At 43.2% G+C, this 23,060-nt stretch overlaps 1 protein-coding gene across 1 annotated transcript in view; it reads right to left on the bottom strand.

Moving 5' to 3' along the window:
* Positions 1-390: 390 nt before the first annotated feature.
* LPAR1 (lysophosphatidic acid receptor 1) overlaps positions 391-23,060 on the bottom strand; it is a gene marked incomplete at both ends in the record, with an annotated part of 49,111 nt that continues 26,441 nt past the window's right edge. The window contains one exon of the mRNA XM_080637610.1: positions 391-692. Coding sequence (XP_080493736.1) covers positions 391-692 — 302 coding nt within the window. The remainder of the gene's footprint in view (positions 693-23,060) is intronic.

Below are 23,060 nucleotides of genomic sequence, written 5' to 3' on the forward strand. Positions count from 1 at the left end.
ACTCCCTTTATAAAAGACTAAGTGGCTACATGTAAATGCAGTGAAGCAGGTATAAGCTTAATTAATCAGGGTTGATTCAGACTGGCACCAAGATGCAGCAAAGTCCGACAAAGTCTCAGCGAGGCTGTCCATGGGCTATTGATGACCTCTGCCACAAGGCATCTGGCCTTCTGCTTTTTGAAAGTGGAAACCGAAAGCCTTGCAGCACGGACAGTCCTGCAGACAGGACAGACTGCACAGGTGTGTGGAGCTTCCGGGAAGAGAAGTACTTGTAGTCCATTAGTGTCTGAGAAAACCTTGTGAGTGGGTTACCTTGCCCCAGGCCGTGCATTCATCCCGCTCCACATCATTCCCCGCTGTTCTTCATCGGCCACGTGGCTGTCTGTGGTTTTACACCACTGAGTGGTCGTTGCTGTGGACGCCTGCCAAGATGGTGTGGTTGAGTGAGGACGCCGAGCGATCTGAGCCTTCAGTGGGGCCATTGGCATTCTCACTGCGTTGGCAGCAGAGGATCTGCTTGAAGGTTGCGCTCATCTCCTTGTCTCGGTAGGAGTAGATGATGGGGTTCATGGCAGAGTTGAACTCTGCCAGGAGCAGGAAGAATTTTTCATATGCCAGGACATTGCACTGGGGACAGCAAACATCAAGGAGCAGCAAGACTAATCCTGGGGTCCAGCAGATAATGAAAGCACCTAGGAAGAGAAAGAGTGGACAAAACACAACAAAACCCATAAATATACTAATGCACCAACACTATGAGAAAACACTATGAGAACCATCCAACTGGAAATGGCAATGGTTAATTTTTCCTTTCAAGAATATTGTTCCCACACTATTTCTTCACTGACCTGATGAGAGGGACGCCTTCCAAAGATCTGCAAATAGTTATGGGCAGCACATCAAAAGAGCAAGGCATTCTCCACCCCCCACCCCTCCCCCCCAACCCCAACACCATCTGAAACACTGCTTGGCAAATGCATTTGCATTTAAAACTGATAATGAGGAACATTTTTTCCCTTCAGCTAGAGACCTCTGACTAATCAATCCCTTGATCAAGAGAAACAATGCTGCAATTTACTTCTCAAACTAATAACAACAAAGAAAACCTTTCTATGAGTGCTGTAACTGAAGCATCAGTAATAGAAAAAGAGTGGCGCAGGCAACAATTCTCAATAAAAAGAAAGCCTGGGTCTTGTTAATCCATTTCAGCCCTATTATGTAATGGAAAGTCCTAAACACACATCCTTCTTGCACTAAAACGCCATCCTTCAACAGATCTACTTTTTTCTTAGTCTCTATTCAATAGAAATTCAGACGCTCCTCAGGCTTCAATAGTGTAAATGCCAAAGAGTCCTACCCTGATTAAAATGCTTCCCCCTCTTTTCTCTGCTTTGCAAAGCTCTGAGAGGAATAAAGCCCGGAATAAAATTCGATGTTCAATGCAGAAATGAAAGCCTTGTGCTTTACTGAGAGTACTCAGCTAAAGGATGCTTGCTCCTTGAAAGGTTAAAGAGGTTCTAAACATACTGGGAAAGCCCTTACGCCAAACTGTGTCAGAGCGAAGACAGGGCTCCTGAGATTTTCCAGGCTGACATGCTTGGCTGAGGTGGAAACCAAAGTCTTGTCATCAGTGGTCAGGTTTCGCAGAGGCAGCAGCAATAAGGGCTTCCCAGCACTACCCAGTGAGGACTGTTTTCACACAGGTTCTCCTGTCACTGTGGTATTTATTTGCTAACATACTGCCTCTGTGTTTATTATGGTGATGCTCTCTGCAGATCTAGCAGCTCACTACAGTCAGTTTCCGCAGCATGCAGACTTTTTGTTGTGCCTGCCAAGAAGATGCCAGCTATTTCCAGCTTGAGGAGTGACAGCTGTAAGCTGTGCAGACACCTTTCTATTTGGATATCAAACCTATATCAAACCCACCTAGATCAAACAGAAGAATGTTTTCTGAAGGGCTTTGCAAACACTCAGGATGTGCCAGGCTACAGACACTGATTACCAACCAGGCAACCACACACATCCTTTCTATGTACCAAAAAGCATCCCTAAACTGAGCTTGCTTGCAACTTGTGGTGCCACAGTGCCACTCAATGCCTATCGCTTTGCAGACCAACAAAGCTTGCAAAGGAGAAGATGGAAGGCGAAGTGCCAGCTGCCAGTACAAAGCACCAATGGCTTTGGCCAAATGACTTCGTTAAGGGCTGGCAGCAATTTTGCAGCATAGGGAGGAAACTCTCCCATGCCGAGGTGGCATCAAACACATGAATCCACTTCATAGCTTTTGTCTGCTGCTCTTTCAGATTACAACAGTCCTAGAAAAGAGTATTTGAAACCCACGCAAAGGACCATGATCTTTTGTCCCTTCTTTGTACCTGCTCCCAGGGAGTAGAAAACTGCATCTCTTTATTTGTAGAACTGTCCACATTGATAGAGAAGCTGTCTTCTGCACAGAACAGCTTTGCTGAGCTGTTTTCTGCAGAAACCAAGCCAATCTTTCAAATTCAGCTACTCACTTGCTGGAACTGAGCATGTTGTGTTCAACCTCCTAGCTAGAGAGGCAGCGGTGGACTTTGTTCCAGCTTGAGCATGTAATTTCTTCATTACAGGCTGCCTTGGGAGAGCAACATCAGAGACGGGAACACTGCAAGTCATGGGATCTACAGTCAAGGACAAAAGATGATGACAGCATCCTCACCAGGCCTGTAGTAGAGAAGTCCAATGTGGGAACAATGGAGCTGACAGGAAAGCTCTCATAGCGTTGTTTAAAGTTGCAATTGAAAGCTTCCAATTTTCCAGCATTTTTCTTTTTTTTTTTTTTTTTTCCCATTCCAGATCTGTTATTGAGAAACTAATATGCCAAACAGAACATTCTGTTGCTATTGTTTTGGGGTATGTTAAAAGCAGCAACAACAAGAAGCAGTACAGTGAGGCAGGTAGCCATTTGCCCCTGAGAAAGCCCCAAAGTCTTCGGCAGAAGTCCACATGCAGCCCATTGCACTGAACACTGATCTTGGGTGGAGTTTCTGAGCCTCTCTGGGTTCCTCAGTATCACAAATAGGTCCAATATACCTAAATGCTGAGGCTTGATGTGGCTGCACTCAAGAAGAGGACTGTGGCTGAGCAAAAGACAAACACAAAGGGTTGTCTTCCCACCCAGCTCTGGAAGCAAATGCAAGTCACTACTCTGCAAGTTGTCACCCTGCTGCTCATGCCAGGCCTGGAGCTGGGTCAGTGATGTGCTGGCAGCCAGGGTGTGGAGGGGAGAAGAAACTCCCAGCGCCAAGCTCCAGACCTGTTCGGGTAAGGCAGGCTTTCAGCCGCCTTGGTCCCCAGCCACAGGCCAGGCTGACTGTTCAACGTGTTTCCTCCGTACAGCAGCAGTGGCAGCAGAGGAGCACACAGCACCCAGGGCTGCACCTCTGTGCAAACAGGGCTAGCTTCAAGCGTCTGAACAGACGGCTCATTTGTTATTGGGAAATAAAAGCCATTGAAGCCAGCCCCATTCAGTCTAGCGGGTTTTGTTTTACTTTAGCCCCTGGGATTTTCCTAGCAAAACTTCCCACCATGGTCCTCCAGCTTATTAAGTTAAGTGCTTGCAAATGCTGACACAAACAATGCCTTGTGTTTTCTCACTTGTTATTTAACTGTCCATACCCTGGAAAATACTGGAAAGCATCACTTATGGTAAGGGCATATTTGAGTTAGGTACAATGCAAGGAACATAAAAATGTCAGGCTCCTGTTACTTCAAATTTAAGAAACATCATCTGTTAAACATGGAATTACTTCTCTAGAAGGAAAAAAAAAAGCTTTTTTTTTTTTTTTCTTCTTACTTGGAGTACTTGTCAAAGAAAAGTGATACTTAGCTGCAAGTGAGGTTAAATTCCTCCCTTTCCAGAAATTTGTTGTGCATTGATTTCACCAAGAATGAAGATCTAAAAATATCACATCTAATAAAACAGTGAGATCCAAAAGCTCCCTGCTGCCATATACTGAAAAGCCTCAAGCATACACCAAACTCCTGACGTATTTTTCTGCCTACGAACAGAACTGAGAGCAGTCTGAAGTACAGTGTGAGTAATTTCCAGGTGCATCTTAACATTTTGCAGACTTTGGTTAAACCCATGTTAAAATGACATACAAAGCAGATCTACTGCATGCAATGAATCTGCTCAGCTTCATGGATACGTCATTGTCATGCCATGGCACTAGGAGACATTGACACGCATGAATAAAATCACAGGCGGTATGCCCTTGGGTGGCTGAAGAGCGCTGTTGCTAGACAGATAAATAGCACCTCAGGGTGACACTTCCAATCCTGGTAATCCTTAGAGGTGTTGGCACTGCATGAAGCTGACCAAACTGCTCAGTCACAGAGAGGAACATCCCTGTGGTGTATGGCCAAGGTCTGCCTTGTGTGTCTGGCAGGAGAGGGCTGTTTGAAGAATCAGGCTCAGGGGTGAATGCCCAGCTATGAGACAGTAAAGTCTGAAGGAACCAGAGAAATTACACTGCGTTTTTTAAAAAGTTTAAGGATACAAGCAGGACGGGGTCCCTATAGACTGAGAAGCATGTTTTACAGCAGGAAACCTTTTTAGCATGTTTTTACAGCAGAAGTTACAGTAAAACAGTCATGACACTAATCTCGTTTTCTGTCGCTGTGTGATAGCTCTCACCCAGGTCTGAAACCCCAGCTTCTTGTGCACAGTCTGTCTTGCTGCCCTGTGGTCAAAGTCCACTGGAGGCTTTCCAGTGACTATGATATAACTACACTGAATTTGTCCTTAGCCCTCATCTGATGCAGCAGTGTGGATTGTATTTCCATGGAAGCTGGATGCTTGAGAACTCCTTGGGTAAGCATGGCATGGCCTCACAGCAAGGTTTGATTGCAAGGGAGTAAAAACTGTTGTAGGCAGTAGGCATACGAAACCAGCCATGATAAATCACACAAAAGTAAGCAACTAGAAGAACAAAAGAGAAAACACCACCAAAAAACAGCAGCAGAAAAGAAGCTACATGAGAATAAACACTGACAAACTAGTCACACATTATAAGGATACCATGCTAGATGTCTACTCATGAAACTTTTCACGTTAGCAGATAAATTTTCTAAGCAAGCACTTTTTATTTGTTGTTGTTGCCTTTTGCCTTGGACAGCATAAGTCTGCATTTATTCCATGAACTTCTATTTTCCTCTAACTCACAACAGCACTTCTGCTCCTGCAAAGTCACACACAGTTATCCCTCAGAGGCTCTGGTGGGATGCAGCCCTTGTCAGTGCACACCTATCCCGAAACACCCCTTTCCTCCTGCCTAACCATAATGTGTCCCTTTTGTGTGCCCTCTTCCACTCATTTTGAGTATAGACCTAGACTTTACTGATTTCTGACATGGCCTCATGCTCACCTTGCAAAATCCTCATACAGAGAAGTCTATATGGAGAGGAAAAACATGGAACAGGCTAGTTTTAGGGGGTGAAAAGAGAGAAGGGAGAAAAAGATCTTTCTTGTGTTTGCAGCTTTGTTAAGATTACAGAGAGTAAGGCACCATGATATAAAAGACAGAAAAGACCCACTCCAGCTGAACTTCAGGGACATTTATGTTCTGCCACTGTTGCCCAGCTCTCCTTGTCCACCTGCTGTCCTCTCCAAATCCCCTCCTGTTCTCAGAGTGACACTTGTGATGGGCGGCTACACCACCTCTTCCACTGGGACAATGGGGACTGAGAGAGGAAAGGACACTGAGCACCACTGCCGGCTACCAACAAGGAGAAGAGTTTTGCTGCACTTCCTGCAGGCTGAAAGCAATGCTATGGAGAGGTGACTTATTTAACAAAACCATAGCCAGGAATTTTCCATGTCCCAGTACAATCCTACCCTCAGCAGGGAAAGCCACTTGCTAAGCTAGCTGTGGAGCAAGCTTATGAGCTGCAACACAACTGCATTTCTTCGTGCCCTAGACATCTGCAAGCTGTATCAATAATCTTCCTTTTCACATTGTGTATTATCTTGTGCATAGCATGACTAGAGATAAGTACTGCATGAAATAGTGCTTATTTATAACTATGTATTGTTTTCCACAGATACAAATATTGAAGAATGAAATCTAAACTGCATGCTGAATTATTACATATTCAAAACTTCCATGAAGATAATTTATCACACTGCAAACTTACTGAGTGTAGGAGCAATTCTTCTAATTCTAGTCTGACATAATTTCCCCAAATTTTGCCACAACACTGGTACAATATAACTTATAGTTCTCAGCGGATGAAAACACAGTTGTTGCTTTTTTTTGTGGTTTCTACTGGAAACAGTCAACATTGGGGTAAGGTTCACTTCCACCCATTTTTTCATTTTTACATGAAAAAATATGACTACCACATATGGACCAGATTAACAAACGTAAAATAATCTTATGCTAAACATGGAAAATTCTTCAGAACCTTCGGATATGAGAGGCTTGCCTCTCCACCCACAGACTCCAAAAGGTTTGGGGAGGATGACAGTGAAAGACCATCCTTGAAAAATACCTGAGGCAGGGGAGAGCAGCATGCAGTATGTCAGTAACAATGGCCTTTTTGAAAAGGGTGCTATAAAACCTCCTTCATTTACTTCAGGTGTTTTTACTTAAGGAAGCTGTATGAATTTTAAATAAGAGATTCGTTAGCATACTCCTGCAGGTTCTGACTGAGTGTAAATGCTGCTTTCTCTGACATGGATCTGGGAGACTTTGACGCAATGGCCTCTTTGGGTTTCAAGCCAAAAATTTCTCTTGTGGGACAGTGTGCGAAAGGAAGGGGGGATATCTCCAGCAGTGTAAAACAAGTAATGAGAAACAAAGCAAAGCTAAATAAGATCTACATTCATATTCATGCAACAGCATCTTACTTGTGCTTCTTGTAAGAAGATTTGGAGCAAGAGGATTGAAGCTAGTAAGAGAAAATACACAACTAGGGGAGCATAAGGGATGAGCTGGGTGATAGGAGCTATGAGCCTGTCTTCCACAACATTAAATGTGTCCCATCCCCAGGGACCCTTGTTCTTGTTTCCCATAAGCTAAACAGCTCTGAATGTGCAGGTTATAAAATCCTGACCTGAGCTTTTCCAAGCAGCTGAACTCCACATGAAAAGTTGACAAGTTTGCCAGATTTTTCAGTCTACTGCAACCATGGTTTGCAAACAGATTTTAAAATAAACTGTTTCTGCTAGTACTGCATCCATTCCCCTATTTCCTACCTTCTCACAGCTATATGCACATGCACACTTGAACCTCTTCCTGAATCCTGTTCTGGGATTTGGAGCTGTTGAGTTGGGTTACTTCGCACAAAATAATAGCTGGATCATGTAGGAACACAGGAATCATGTCTTGCTCCAAAATATATTTCCCCTTCCCAGCAGGAATACAGTATGGGTATGCTCTGAACATCTGACTTCACTTCTGAACTCCTGTGCAGAGAATTTATTTGGTGTTTAAGGCATGGCTATCTTTTTCAGCAAATCACCTCATCTCTGAGGAACCCGACTGCTTCCCTCCTGAACTATTTACCTGGTTTAAAACATGCTAATGACTTACCATGAAAGCTTCCCTGAGGCTCTGCCTGTGCTCTCTAGCTGGGCTGGGAGGAGCAAACCTTGTCCACAGAGGTCTGTTCATCCCCTTAATCCTCATCAGCTTCTTTCTTTTCAGAAAGAATAAAATAAAGGAAAAAACTGTTCCTAAATAGACATCCAGTCTTGACCACAACTGACACTCCTGCTGGCATACAGACTCATTTGCTACAGGCTGGCCTCTGTGCTCCCTGTCCCCTTTTAAAGCTTGCATCACCACATTGCTCCTGTAAGTTCACCATTTAAATACTTACTTCTACAAATTCCTCTGTGACATCTTTAGGTCAAAGCCCTCCTTTTAAACAAGACACACTTTGGCATCTACACCTGCATGTAGGGCCAACTAAAGATACATCTGACCCACCACAGTGTTTCACAGGGTGCTGAAACAACCATTAGCCAATAACACCATTGGCACCAGTGCTGTAGCCACACGGCTGCTGTCTCTGAGCATGGAGATGCTCAGAAAACACCCGTGGTTCATGGGGCTATGTCTACAGACATCACACCATCCTGCTTCTCAAGGTGGCTGATGGCTTTGGTCTTCTCTTCCTGCTTCAGTCTGCAGTGTTTATTTCCATACTGAAGATGAGACATGGTTTAAGGAGATGCAGAGATAATGATGAGAAGGTTTCCCTCACAAATGGCAGCCATGGGAGTCCTCATGAGCTCACTCCCTGCAGCACTTTGTGCTCACTGCCACTGGGCGTTAGCTGCCAAGTGCTGAAGGCAGGGTATGCTGACAGCCTCCTGGCTTTCCTTCTGGAGGTCCTACCTGCTGGGTGTCTTCCCACCTGGACCCTAAGTGGCCTTTCCTCAGAGCCTGGCACCAGCTGTGGATGTTTCAGAAATTGCGTGGGTCTCCAAGCCCCTGCATATGTCTGTAGTATCTGAAGCTTTTGAAACAGCAACAGAGAGAAACGTCTGGGGAGGAATTGTAATGAAACAAAACAAACTGAAGAGGCAGCAGCAAGCCATCAAAACTGATCTGTTTATTTCATGGGTGCTTGTTAAATGCTACCCCAGGTTAACACTTGCTTGGTGTCATTCTCTGCCTGCTGCTTGCAGCCCTGCAAAATGAGTTCATCGGTCTCTGGCCTGCTGATCCAGCTGTCTTCAAGTATTCCTTGGCTGACATCTCTGAAGTGCTAATGCAAATGGAGACCAGGATTGTTTTTCAACTGACACCTGCAAACCAAGGTGTTCGAATACCTCTTTATTTTAAACATATGGTTGTTGTGGTTTTAAAAAACACCTTACAAAGACAACATGTGCAAACTGCTTTCCAAAAAGAAAAGCAAAAGCTCGAGCCATGGTAGTTTGTCTGCATCCATTTGAATCCCTCAGATTAAAAGGTTGTTAAAGAAAAATGGAATTTGCCACTAATGCTGAGACCAGGAGAGAGAGACAGTGATGCCCCCACCATCCCCTGCAAAAGAAGAAACTGAGCCTTTTATCTATAAAAAGCATTTTAGACACAAACAGGAAGTCATTAAATGCCAATAGTCAGAATTCCAACTGACTTCTAAATTCATAAAGATATGTGAAGCTAATCACTGAATAAAAGCCTGGCTGTTGCCAAAGCAATCTTGAGTATTTATCTCTGCGTAAAGACAAACAGTAGTCCCTGTGGAGTTTTGCTGTTGCCAAAAAGCTGACACAAAGAAGAAATTTTGGTGTCTTTTTCAATTTCCAGGCATTCTAGATGAGCCTTTATACTCTGTTATGGACACAAACGCTGCAACAGTCTCAAATTACTGGTGGTAGCTTGGCTGGAAGAATAGCCCAGCTGATAAGAGCTGGCTCATGGTACTTGTTTCCCCTGGGGCATGGTGACACAGGACAAAGGAAAGTAGGCAACAGATGTCTGGGGACAATTAGAAGCAAGAAACTGCCTTTCAGTCCACACCTAGCAACCTACTTGAATCCTTTAGTCCAAACTCAGCCAGGATCATTTTTACAGGTTCTGATTGCTCATGGTCATGACTTTGGGTGCGAGGTGGGGGACGGACCCATCCCTGAGTGGCAAGAGGACCCCATCCTAGGGGTCTGGGAGAGGCTTTCAGGTTCTGGATGCTTGGCAGCTAAAGAGCAACCAGGTCTGGTGGCAATGAGCACATGCCTACTCAAACGTGAAGGCTCACTGCAAGAGCTCATTTGAGGCAGGAGCAGGCCAGCTGGCACCCTGCAGGCAGGGCTCACAAGCCAGACTCTGTTCTGCCTGCCTCTGCAGGGTATATTTAGCAAGCCTGGGACTTGGGTGCTTCACTGCTTCTCTAGTACCTTCAGTTTTCAATCACAGAAAAATCATCCATGTTGAAAAAAACAGTTTTGCCCAGTTTTCATTTGGAAATCCATATACCCATGTAGTACCTTGGTACTTTCCCAGGGACGGTCACAATGCCACACTGAAACAATGCACTTTGTTTAGCAGATTTCAAACAACTTTGGTACAAGAGATTGTTCAATTGTATTTTCTTTTGTTGTTAAGGACATTAAGTGTTACTGGTATTATGCTTGGATAAGCTTCAGTTGCAACATCAGTTTCCAAATGAAGCATGGGTGGATGCGATTTAATATGTAAAGGACTGCTCTGATTCTTACACAAGATGAAACTAATAATACTAGAAGAAAAATATTAGACTCTATCTGCTTCACTAGAGGAGAAAAAATTGTTTCTCCCATGCTAGTAGCAGACTGTGAATAGGAAAAAGTGTAGAGATACTTAAAATGACTGTATTCTCTATCAGGTCTACATCAACTGCTAGCTGCTTAAGCTGTGGTAGACATCCCTCAAGCAAATTGCATTAAGACAGTTACATAAAACAGTTTAAAGAAGCACAATCCACCGTGACAGCTGTGCTCCTCTGGGAAAACAAAGAGGATGAGCTCCACGGTGATGTGTACAACAGGGGAAGGGCCCTCTTGATTAAAAGAATGTCACTCCAGAATAAATCTTCAGTCTCTCTTTTTAGATATGTTAGGATATCCTCCTTCCTAGCAAGGCCTTCTACTCCTCATCTGAATGTTAACAAATGAAAATACTGCCTTAAAGCAGAAGCAGCCTTGGACAGATTCTACACAAACAGGTACAGTATAGTAAGTCTCCTGTATACGTCATCACCCAAGCACTGTCAAGGCCATACGGTCCTTGCTCAGGCTATCAGACTATCAGTGACACAGTGAATCTATACAGCGACGCATCGACAAATAATAATGATAAAAAAGAGTGATAGCAGACAGACATGGCATTGCACTTCACAAGACAAGCAGAGTGAAGAGCCACCCAAATTTTGCTTTTGATAAGCATATACTGACAGCTCATGAGAAGGATGAATTCCAGGTTTTAGCACTTAATTCTGTATGTACTCATTTAAATCTGTCTAGATGAGGGCGATAACTTGGGCAGAAAATACAGCTTTTGGTCTGTATTTCCATACTGAAGATGAGACACAGTTTAAAAGGATGCAGCTACCTCTTGATTCTCACAGATGCCTCTGAATCCCCTCAGAATATCTGATTTTCCCCATTTAGACAAGATGACATCACCCTGTAACTTAAGTCTTAGGTGTCAGGACGAATGAAAGATTAGTATTTTATCAACTTCCATGATGCCAGTCTCTGGATTCATTAAAAATATAATCATGCAGAAAGAAGCACTGCAACAGTGTACACTGGGTACCTTTTTCCCTGTCAAAGGGTGTTTACTGTCCTGCAGCATATAATTTTACTGTGGGAATGACAGTATTTCCCATACTTAAAATAGGAAAGACAGTGAACAAGTCTGGAAATGTTTCATTGCTGGTAGTAAATACCTAAATTCCAGTGGCTGCTTCTCTGTAACTGCCTTTGTATTTACTGCTACAGGATCCATACTGATTTAAAGTCCTCAGGCAAACACAGAAGACAGCACTAATAAAATTTAGACTCTATTTCAACTTGTAGCTTCAAGAATCACATTGACAAACCACACATTATACTGGGGGAAACAGGTGTGTCTTCAGCTAGCGCTTTCTCTCATCAGTACACAGTTGTGGAAAACCCTGGGAACACAGCTATTGTGGGAGCGATGCTTTACACAGTTCTGGTTTATACCATTAGGTGAGGACAAGCTGGCAAAAAACAGAGCAAGGCAAAAATTCCGAATGCGTTAAGACACCCTCAGCACTACAAAAAAGGGAATCCCAGTCTCATCCACTTAAAGGGTTAGCCATTAAAACTGTTTCTGGGTTAGGGGAGCGATGCATCCTCTCACTATGACTGAGTTTTCCTCCGGTTTCATGCATTTGATTTGGTATACTGAATTGATCCTGATGTTTCAGCAGGTATTCGGGAACAGTGCCCTACCCTTGGCAGTCTGCTGTACTGTTCTAAATTTTACCCCTGCTAAGCAGAGTACGGCATCTAGAAGTGTCCAAGAATAGTGCTTGCACTGTCCTACTGCCACGTCCTGAGTCATTGTGGCTTGAAGATTTCTATACAAATCATAGAATAACAGAATAGTTAGGGTTGGAAAGGACCTTAAGATCATCTAGTTCCAACCTCCCTGCCATGGGCAGGGATACCTCACGCTAAACCATGTCACCCAAGGCTCTGTCCAACCTGGCCTTGAACACCACTGGGGATGGAGCATTCACAACTTCCCTGGGCAACCCACTCCAGTGCCTCACCACCCAAACAGTAAAGAATTTCTTCCTTACATCCAACCTAAACTTCCCCTGTTTAAGTTCTAACCCGTTACCCCTTGTCCTATCACTACAGTCCAGAATAGTCCCTCCCCAGCATCCTTATAGGCCCCCTTCAGACACTAGCCTCTGAAACCACAGAAAAAGAGCACTATCATACTATTTTGAAGGTTGCTCAATTTGCATGTTTCTGAGGATGTGACTCCTTTGATCTCTGGCACACACTTTGCTCCAGTATCCCCCAGAAAGGCTGTAGATTTTTGCTATGATAAAAACGAACAATAATAATGAAATAAAGACAGGAAAAAATGCACTAAGTCTTCTCATTCAGTTCATTTACTCCCACCTACTCATGAAAGGGCAGTTGTATTGCAGCTGAATACTGAAGTACTTTCAACACCCAAACTGAGCTGATTCCCAGCCACCTACAACTCTTTCTGGGGTGTTCATGAGAAGTGCCAGACAAAAGTAATCTAAATCGAGTCCCTATCTACCAAACAAGGAAGGAAGAGGCGTTAACATTGCTGCTTTCTCTATAGCATGTCTCGGCTTTGTCCTGGATCTTCTGCTGCTGGGCATGAGCAAGCTGTCTCCATTCCCACTGAACTCCTGGCCTCTCTAATGAGGCTGTCAAACACCACATTAATTATTTTCTACTGTCACCTGTCTTCAGGCCCAGAGGTGAAGCCAACTCATCTCTCACAGCAACACAGAGAAGGCACGCTGCCGCCTGGGCAGAGCCTGTGGCCATGCTCATGCAAGTGCTCCCCATGGACCTGCTGGGCAGCACGCTGCTTCTGCAGGGCAGGAATTTGAAAATGCTTCCTTTGCGCACCCTCTGCTTGCCAGGGACTTCAGTCCTCAAGGGATGAGGGATTTAAATGCCATGCGATGTAATTATTTAGCAGTTGAAAAAGAAACCATCTAGAAGTTTTCAAAATACAAAACACAACTTAAAACAATTCTCTGAGATGCAGACCGAGCTGATCTAGTGATAATTAACATTGCTATTAAGTACAGCAGGGCAGTACTTCATTTTTAAAAGAGCCTCTAATAACAGTTCCACCAGATGTGGCAGATCAGCTACGCACAGTGCAGGCCACACCAATGGCTGCCAGAGCCAGAAGATAACTGTGAAAAGCACTTGTTTCACACTTAGAGAGCCTAAGATTGCATCCACAGAATGACAAAGCAGTGGCATTCAAAAAGCAAGTCCGATTTGTTCTGCATGCTTTGATGGCCCTTGGATCCATCTAATCCTCTCTGATTGATCCCGCACTCTATGCCCACCAGCTGCATCTGCACAGCATCCTGCTCTGATCACTCCATGGTAACAGGTTCTAGATGTGGGGTTGGGATGTCTGCTTAAAGAAAGGGGACAGCATATAAGCAGGGAGCCAGCTGTCAAAGAAATTGTAAATCCACTGACTTCCAGAAGCAGTTGTAAAAACAAACATTTGCAAATGGTGTAGCTGCACTGAAAGCAGGCCTTAAAAAGAAAAACAAAAGTCTTCTCCATACTCTCTCCATGAAAAACAACAAGTTTCTGCAACATAATCAGTCCTCAAAAGAAGTTCTTAGTACATCTAGGCCATCTACTGTATTGCATCCTTCTGCTTCAAACAATGAAGGCTTGCAATCATGGGCACAGGTTATGAAATAGAAAGACTACCTAGCAGAACATCAGCTACTGTTTCCCAGTGAAAGAGGAACTGAAGGACCAAGACTGCTAGCAAACCATCAAAGCAACTTTCAGCCTGAGATCTGCAGCTCACCTATGAGGCTGAGAGGCAGCAAACTGACAGACTAGCAAAAAGGATGAAACAGCTGTGATGATTAAACAAGACACCTCCAAGCTCCTGCTGCCAGCTTTTAAATTGCTCCATGTTAAAAACCGTACAGTACCAAGCAGCCAGGCTGTGCCCACTGACATTACTCGATGGCACCAGCACGTGTCCAGGAGCTGAAACCTGGCGACACTGGAAATACGTTTTATTGCAATGCTGGCTAATTAAAGCACCCACGCTGAAAACTCTTCCTCCAGAACACATCCAAAATACTGCCTGCAGGATCATTCAGATGTGTTAATTCAGCACTGTTCACAGTGGTTTAAATCAGATTATTTTGGGGCAGACACACTGATATATGAATTTGCAAGATTTGTGCGGTTGTTTTTTTAGCAGATATCTGTGGACTTGCACCTAAAGCGAACGGGAAGCTGCATAAAATAAATTGAGACCTTTATGCAAAAGGCCCTTCACTGAGGAATGTTTAGGTTAAAAAAAAAAAAAAAAAGGCAATTAGTACATTGTAAGCAAAGTGCTTGCAAAATCCTTCAGTAATTGCTTCCAAGAAGTACTTCTGCTGCTCTAAATGAAACACAGAGCTTTTTTTTTCTTCAGAAAAAAATTAACCCCCCCGAACTATTTAGCAACACACTGAAGAAGCCAGTCAGAGGTGACCTCATCTTTTTAAAGATGTTTTAGCAATTAAAGGAATATTGAGGCAACACTGAGGTGAACTCCAACACAGCAGCAGTGTGTAGGGGATGTGCAAAAAGGGGGAGCCCTGATGCAAACTCAGATTAGGCTTTGCTGGACTTCATTTCAAGCTACTTGCTAGCTTCTCACCAGTTTTCCAGAGCCTCAGAACAGCTGCCACAACAAAGGCAGGCTAGCAAAATTAGGGATGAATGTAGCAAGGCAGACAGGCCATTTCTGTGCTGTAAGGAAAGTCCACGCCTTCAGCTGTTTATCTTTACTAGGCAGGCTTTGCAGCCACGGGATTTACCAGCGCTGTGCCTCAAACAATACGGAGCCAAACCAACCAGCAAAACAAGCTTCAGATCTTCTGGGTTCTTACCGGCTGTTCTATTGCCCATCACTGTGACTGTCCACTGACATTGATGCTTTGTATGTTACTGCATTGGGTATACACAACATTTGTAACAGGACAAAGATGAAGGAAAAAAAAAGGTGCCTCTAATGGATCCACAGCCTGGATGTTCCTCATTTCCTCCTCCTTATTCTGCATCACAGAATAATACCTGCATTCATCAGGCTTACTTTGGGCAGGAGTTCAGGGTGGATGGGAGAGGGTTGTATGCAGAGATCTCCCAGGGTTCAGTTGTGGCTGTTAAACACTGCTGCTAGAAACACATCTAAGCTTGAATGTTGCTGCAATGAAAGCATTTTGAGTGGAAAATTCAGTCATTTATAGTAGATGGTGCATGGCACAGGCAAGAACAAATACATCAAAAAGCAAGGAAATGAGTTTGTTTGCAACATGTGGTACACACTGTCAGGAGGCTTTATGATAAGCAGCAAGATGACCACATACAGTACAATGAGCACAGGGGAAGGGAAAGGCAGAGGAAGTATTCCAATGCCTGCAACAGCATTACATATCACTGCAACAGATGTGTGTAAATATTTACACATGCAATTTAAAACTTAATCTTTTCCCCAGAAATATTCTATCTACACGTGTAAACCAGATGAAAAGAGACAATCCCAGAAGTTGTTTACAGCAGAAGAGGGCCACATGTGACCTGCCAGTTCATCCTCTTCCTTAGCTGCACTTTTTGGATTTCACGACGCTATAGAAAGCTGTCCCATTAAGCTGGCATTAGAAGAACATGAGCTGTCTCCTTCCTGCGTGGAATAACTACCAGCACAAACTTGTGATAAAACTCTTCCTTGCCACAATTCTTCGCTAACTTTTCTGGGAACACTCATAATTAATCTGTAAGATGCTAAACAGGGAGGAACGATACTAATGTCTCTCTCTGGCTTATTTAGCACTGCATCGCTTTTCAGAAGCGTGGTGTTATCACAAGGCTAGAAGTTATTTAATGCCACCATGGCATTGTGTTTGTGTTGCCTGGCTTCAAGGACATCTAACTGGTTATTTTTTGTTTTGAGGAGTGGTGAAAGCAAAAACACTGGTGCACCTCCATGGCATGGGAAGTGATGGGCCTTTCTGGGAGATCTTGCTGGAAGATGCCCTAAAGGGCAAAGCGACTTGAAGAAGCCAGAGCAGCCTCCACTTTTGGCTTCCTTAGAGAAAAGGTCCAAGAACTCCACAGTGGTCCCCCAGGGAGACCTAGAGTGACCAGTAATGCTCCCTGGCATCATGGAATTGCCAGAGAGCCCAAAACCTCACTCATCAGAGGCAGTTCCAAGCTCCAAACTAACCTGTGTCCCCAATCCATCTGCTGGGGTTCACAGGCATCTTCTATGACCAGAAGTTGAGGACTTATCTTCCAGTTCAGAACCACCCCTTATACAAATGTTGGGTTTTTTTTCACAAGCATTTGTAATAACTCAGGGACAGGACATAACTTGTGGCAGTTCCTGTCAGTGCATCACGTGCAGACCAAAGGCATGTTTATCAGCTCTTGAGCGCCCATGAACTCTGAGCACATCCCGAAGCCAGAGCTGACGCTGCCACAAACAGGGCGGCTGTGGTCACAGCAATGATGGGTGCCCTGGAAAAACCTCACACCAAGAGCACAAGTTGCAATATGTGCCTTTTAATCTCAAATGATGAAAATAATCTAATACAAGTCCCTCTCCATCTAAAGAAAGAACAACTCATACATGGAATGAGCTACTAAATAATTAAATATTTCCAGATGTTTCTGTTGCTGATATCTCTCATGCTGATTCAGGAAGTCGCTGAACCTATAGCTGGCCTAGCAACTTTTCTCTCACAGCTCTTTAAAAAGCTGGCAATGCGCCTGCCTTTTCCAAGCACTTTGCGTTTTATTTTCCTGGGGTATGAAAGAGGTGTTTAAACAAAGAAAATGCATTTCCAAACATGTGGATTTTTTCTTTTTTTTTTTGAAGTGGTCAGTCCATGTCATGGAAGTGGAGGAGATGGTTTCAAGATGTGGCAACATACATCTCTTATCATCACAGCCATTTCAGCACACACAGAGCTCTACCATATCACACTATTGCAAAATGCTGCCTGCGAAATTGCATACATACAGCTTTATAGGCAGTTATATCAGTATCTACTGTCTTTTCAATGTACTCTACTAAGATTACTTTTTTAGCAACAACAAAAATTTAACTCTATAAAACAGTAGCAGAAGCCTTCTGCTTGGGCTGACTTTTTTGGTTTGTTGTGGTTTCTGCTTTCTTACATACATCTGAAGAGATGCTCAATGAAATTGCTGCATCTTACAGATATCTTCTCTTTCCTGTTTGAAAGCACCCAGGACAGGATGTCAAAGCTTCTCTAAGAAAACCTCTGACAAGTATATTTAATTTAGCTATTTTTTGTTATTTTGAGGGGGATCTGCACTCAACAGTGCAATATGCAATGGAGACACCCCATAACTGACACTTTACAAGATTCCTGCTCCTCTATGAGTCAAGGGTAACTCTTGATAGTCAGCATAATGGATGCAGGATATGAATTTTAAAAGTCTGTGAGCAAAGCACACTGTTTCAAAGTGAAGTGTGTGAGGCACAAAGCTCATGAATGATGGATCACGCTCAGAGTTCAATACATTTAGTCACCATTTTTTAAAGTTGGGGCCAGGTTTTAAAATCTGATTCATTTCCCTGCTAAGATTACACCAGCATGCGCAGTGAAATCCTAGTGTTAAGACAGCCAAATGCAGAACTTGCACTTCAGCCAGCTCTGGATCCAGCTCTTGCCACTTGTTTTAAATTGAGAAGGAGATGTCAGAAATTTGAGGCACTGTCATATGCACTATATCCTGGAAAATTGCTATGTCTTGGCTGAACATCCCTCCCAAAGCGAAATACTAAAAAAGGCACAAGTTCTTTCTCACTCAAGCCTTGACTGGTCAGTATCTCTGTACAGTCTACTTCTTCAGTTACTGATGCTCCATCAGGTCCTGAGGTTAGGAACTAGAAGTGTCTGACAACTAGTTTAAATAAAAATAAAATAATTTAAAAAACATATGTTTTTGGTGTTGGGCTTCTCAGAGCACTGAGGAGGGGTCATAGCCTTCCTAGAATGAGCAAAACTTTGGGGAACCTGGAAAAAACATGTATCCTTTGCACCTCTAACCACTCCCACACAGGAGGATATGCCCCTGCCCTGCTTTTCTGTGGGCTCTGCTGGACCCAGAGGGAGCTACTTGAGGCAAGAAACACCCAAAACCTCCAAAATCTGAGCAGCAAGAGTAAAACAACCTGTGCTGGCCAGTGGTCAAGGACAGTGGACTTTGTTGCACCCCCTACGCCCTTAGACCTTCCCATCCTGGGGAAACTGAGAAGCAAACCCAGCTCTGCAGCCAAAGTACTCAATACTCCTCCCACTGAGGTAGTTCTGTTCTCAGTCAGAGATAAATCAACAAGAGGGCTCAATGGGAATATTTAATTGTACTATTTTCTAAACCTTCCAAGAGAAAAATTTTAAGTTCCATATCCAAAATTAATGGGGGAATTTTGTTTATTTATTTTTAATTCTTAGCAACTCAAAAGTTTCTAGGGAATTCAGAATTTCTTCTGAATGTAAGCAACTTGCAGATGTACTGCAGAGTATGAAACAGGCAATTTCAGCAAAATAAAAAAAACCCCAAACAATCCAATCCTGAAACATTTCAGAAACTAGGAAAAAAAAAAACCAAACAATTCAGCAAAAGCATAGTGAATTGAGAGCTCCCTGTTAATTAAATCATGTTTCCTTGTAAAATCAACATTCATATCCATGAAAGAAATGTAAAAGGTTACCAGTAACCAATGCATGTTACCAGTAATAAACAGTTATTTTAGAACTACTCTTATGGTTTAAATGCATCTACTTTTAATGCACCCTGGAAAAGCCATGGTATTGTCACTGTCAGGGTAAAAATTCAGCACATGCTTCTTCCATTTCACTGCCTGATTCCAAAAACTCAGGAAAAAAAAATTATTTGCTTTTCCTCCAGGAGTAAATCTCCGTACATGGGCTATTTATGCCTGTAACAACAGTCTGAAGGAACACTGCTACACTTTGTTTTCTGGAAACATGCCTGGAATCGCTTTTCTCTGCCAAGCCACAAGCCAAGAGAGCCCATCAGCCCAGTCCTGCTCAGACACCTGAGATGGGACCACCACTGGCCCTGCAACAACAGCCAACAGCTCACACTCCCACGACCCATGCTGGAGGCTGGGCTGGCTTGTAGAGATGCTGCTCCTGCCTGCCAGCTAATGGGGGCAAGGCCACAGAGATAAAGTTATACATAAAGGGAGTGGAGAGACGGGAACAGAGGGAGCAGAGGGAGGGTGGGTGAAGAATCAACAAATTTAAATAAAAGGAAAATCACCCGGGAAACAGCATCAATCACTACTGTGTTCTACGGAACGTGCATAAAAGCTCACATTTCTTGACTGCATATGGCTTTGTACACACCTCTCACTTGATACGGCAGGCAAGGCCAGTGCCGCCTATCTGAAAGCCTGCTGCTCTTTAACACTCCACATAGGAGCACACCATGAATGCAGCACTTGGATATCTGATGGATTAATAGACTGGAAGCTGAAGTGTTCATCTAAAGAGTGCTGTTAATTATTGCCAGTTAACTAGTTTCCTTTGTTTGTTTATTTAAATTGACCCCTCCTCACTCTAGACTGAGCTAAGCCAAGCTTTTCTGCTGCAAAGACACAACTCCTTTCATGCAGAATACTAGCTAACGCAGCCAAGGACTTGATGCTGACTATTCTCACTGAATAACTAGTGATGCCAATTATTCTCATTTTTAATCCCCACGATCTACAGAAGCCACATTAACCAGCAGCCTCCCTGGGGATGGGAAAGGTGTGAGCTGCAGAAACCTAATGAGGAGGGACCAGAGTCATCTGTCGGATTAACAGCTCTCTTCAGGAGTCTCTGTCTTCCCTTCTCACTTGAGGCTGAGAGGCTTTTTCAAGAGAAATCTCATTAAGCCCGAGGCAAGCCCGAGTAAGAAAAGGAAAGGGAAGAAACCATTTCATGTCTTCAGGATTAATCCTGCAGATCACCCTATATTCTGGCACCAGAACAAAACTAGAGTGAGCGAAAGTCAATTTCCTTCATTTCCCATTTCACTATGTTAGGTAACAAGCGTGCATACTGAAATAGTAACAAAAATGTTCCGCTGAGGAACAATGAATACATTCCACTACTGTATACTACAAAAGATACTTCCAAAAGACACACTGTTAATATAAATTCATAAATCATCATGGAACACCCACACAAGTTCCAGAAACTATGCCAAGGATTATAAGATATGCTGATTTTTCCTGTATTTCACAAGGTACACCATGGATGAGATTCAGTGACCATCTCCTCCACCCTCAGTTAACAGTGAGAGTTAGCTCCTTTTCTCCAATATGAATTACTTACCCATCAGCTTCAGAACAAGAATTTGTCAGCATATTTTGTGGGAAATGATTCTTCAGTTTTCTAGATGCCACTTGGTATGAACTGGCATGCAGGCCAATAAGGAAAGGTAAACACTTTGCAACCGCATGCTTCAAATTAACCTTACGGGTAGTCAACCTCCGAAACAAAATGCAGCATCAATTAAAATTCAAGCAATTTACTATTCGCCTTGCCTGGATAGGAATCTTTCCTTCCTGCTTCTGTCAACCTTATAATACTTTTTAATTTTTTTTAGCCTTTAAAGCTTGTGTACCACCCAACCACATCCATCCTGGACATTAAAATGGGAAATCCTTTCAGCAACCTATTGGCACTGTGTAGCTTCTAGTAGTACAACCTGCATTTCTGGTAATTTCTGGCTGAAGTCAGAAAGCCAGGTTGAAGACCTTTTTAAAAAAGTATCTTCTATGGCCCTGAAAGCTACATCCATCTCAACAAAAAAACCTCTTTGTTTTCAACACTCACAACTGGAACTGAGGTTAACCTAAAGGTTTCATTTGCAGCTAGTGCAGTTACCAAATGGAGATTATGCCTTTAACACGGCATAAGCTTGCGAGCCTACAGCGAAGGAGTAGCTGACCAAGAAGTTTACAGTAGATGCTATTCTGAAATTACATAAAACCCCTTCATATCCAGCTGGCAAACCATATGCCTGAAGTAAAGCAGTGGATGCAAAAATCGAGGCTTAAGTCTGAGCTATCTAAAACGTGGAGCATGACCTCTCCATCTTCTTCATAGATAGTAATGATGATTGAGAAATTTCTTTCTCACATGAAGGATGAGACTGAAACACCTGAGGATGTCAGCAAGACCGTAAGATACTACACTGACCTCTTAAGTTAGAAGAATGGCTTGTGGTCTCCTCAGAAACACTCTGCCACTCCTCCAGGGAGCAGGAATGGCAAAGTTTTGAAGTTTCAAACTATTAATATGTGTTTGGAAAGCTCAAAATCTGGTTCAAATGAGAACTTCGAGATACTGGATAATGTCAGTAGGAAGCCCAGACAGAGCAAAGGCTTTTGATTCGGAACTTGAAGAGCCAGGCATCTGTCTGCATTGGCACTACTTCAGAAATCACTCACTGTAAACTGTGTTACTTTTTAAAGGGTGTAGGGGCAGTTCCCTGCCTATTCTTAGGCTTACATGCAACCTCTTTTCCTCTTTGGGCATATACATGTCAAAGGCAAGAGATCTCCTGGAAAACGAACTAGTCAGCACTGAATTCCATTTCACTATTTGCCTCCAGAGCAGGAACCAGAACATTGTGTGCCCTGCTGACATTGAACATCAAGCACTAGCAGACATGCTCTGCTGGTCTGCCAGCTCAAGACAGTTTTTCTATCACAAATTTCTGTTTTGACCTGTGCAAGCAGGGATTAGAAACACCCACACATCATTCCCACCCTGCTTCCCACAGCGTGGTATGAGCAGATGGGAGTTGCTATCCATTTCTATTTGCAGAGAAGTCATGACTTTACTACTTTAGCCTGTGCCTTTCCCCATTCATGAGGCTCTTCATGGCCTAGTCCCTTTGCCAATTAACTCTGAGCAAGGGGCTGTTTTACACATAACTTAAAGTTGATAGTTTCTTACTATGTATTGAAAGAAATATATTTCCCCATTAAATGGCTGTAATCTGAAGGTAGACACTGCTTAAGTATGTACCCAAACTCACTGCTATGCTAGTCTTTAACTGTAACCCAAAAGCAGACCTTGTAGCACCAGCTGCTAATTAACAGACACGACAGGATTGACTTTTTAATACTGTTATTCATCAGACTCTGCACCACTCTTCACCCTGCACCCCAGCTGAAGAGATAAATAAAACCAGTCTGTTCCTCAGATGTTCAAAGTCTGAAATGAAACTGTTTGGGTTTTGGTTTCTTTTTTTTTCATAATTATGAGGAAGTTTTACCTCTCAATTAACGAGAGCTAACCAAAATGCACATGCAGTAGCATTGTCACTGAAGCACGTGGAGTGTGAAGGGCACCATGCCACACGGGAGACCAGCAAATGACACTGGGTCTATGGCGGTCTGTTTTGAGTTGTTACAGTAACTGCTCCAAGCTGGGAAAAGCAAGCACAATTTCCACTGAACCCTTTACTATGAGCAGGATGCAGTTATGGTAGAAAAATGTCACAAAATATGTTTATTTTGGTAATTAACACAGGTAACCAACTTAAAAAAAAATAAATAAATCCAACACATCATCAAGGAAATCCAGTTACATATCTAAACCCACCTGATACACTCTTGAAGTTTTCAATTTTTGTTTAATGGAAGAAAGAGGCAACTATTGTGTACATATATGCAAGCAATTTTTTCTTTTAGCCCCTTTTCTTTCTTTCTTCCTCTCTATATGCACAGCTT

This window comes from Psittacula echo (genome assembly GCF_963264785.1).
Source record: "Psittacula echo genome assembly, chromosome: Z".
Lineage (NCBI taxonomy): Eukaryota > Metazoa > Chordata > Aves > Psittaciformes > Psittacidae > Psittacula > Psittacula echo.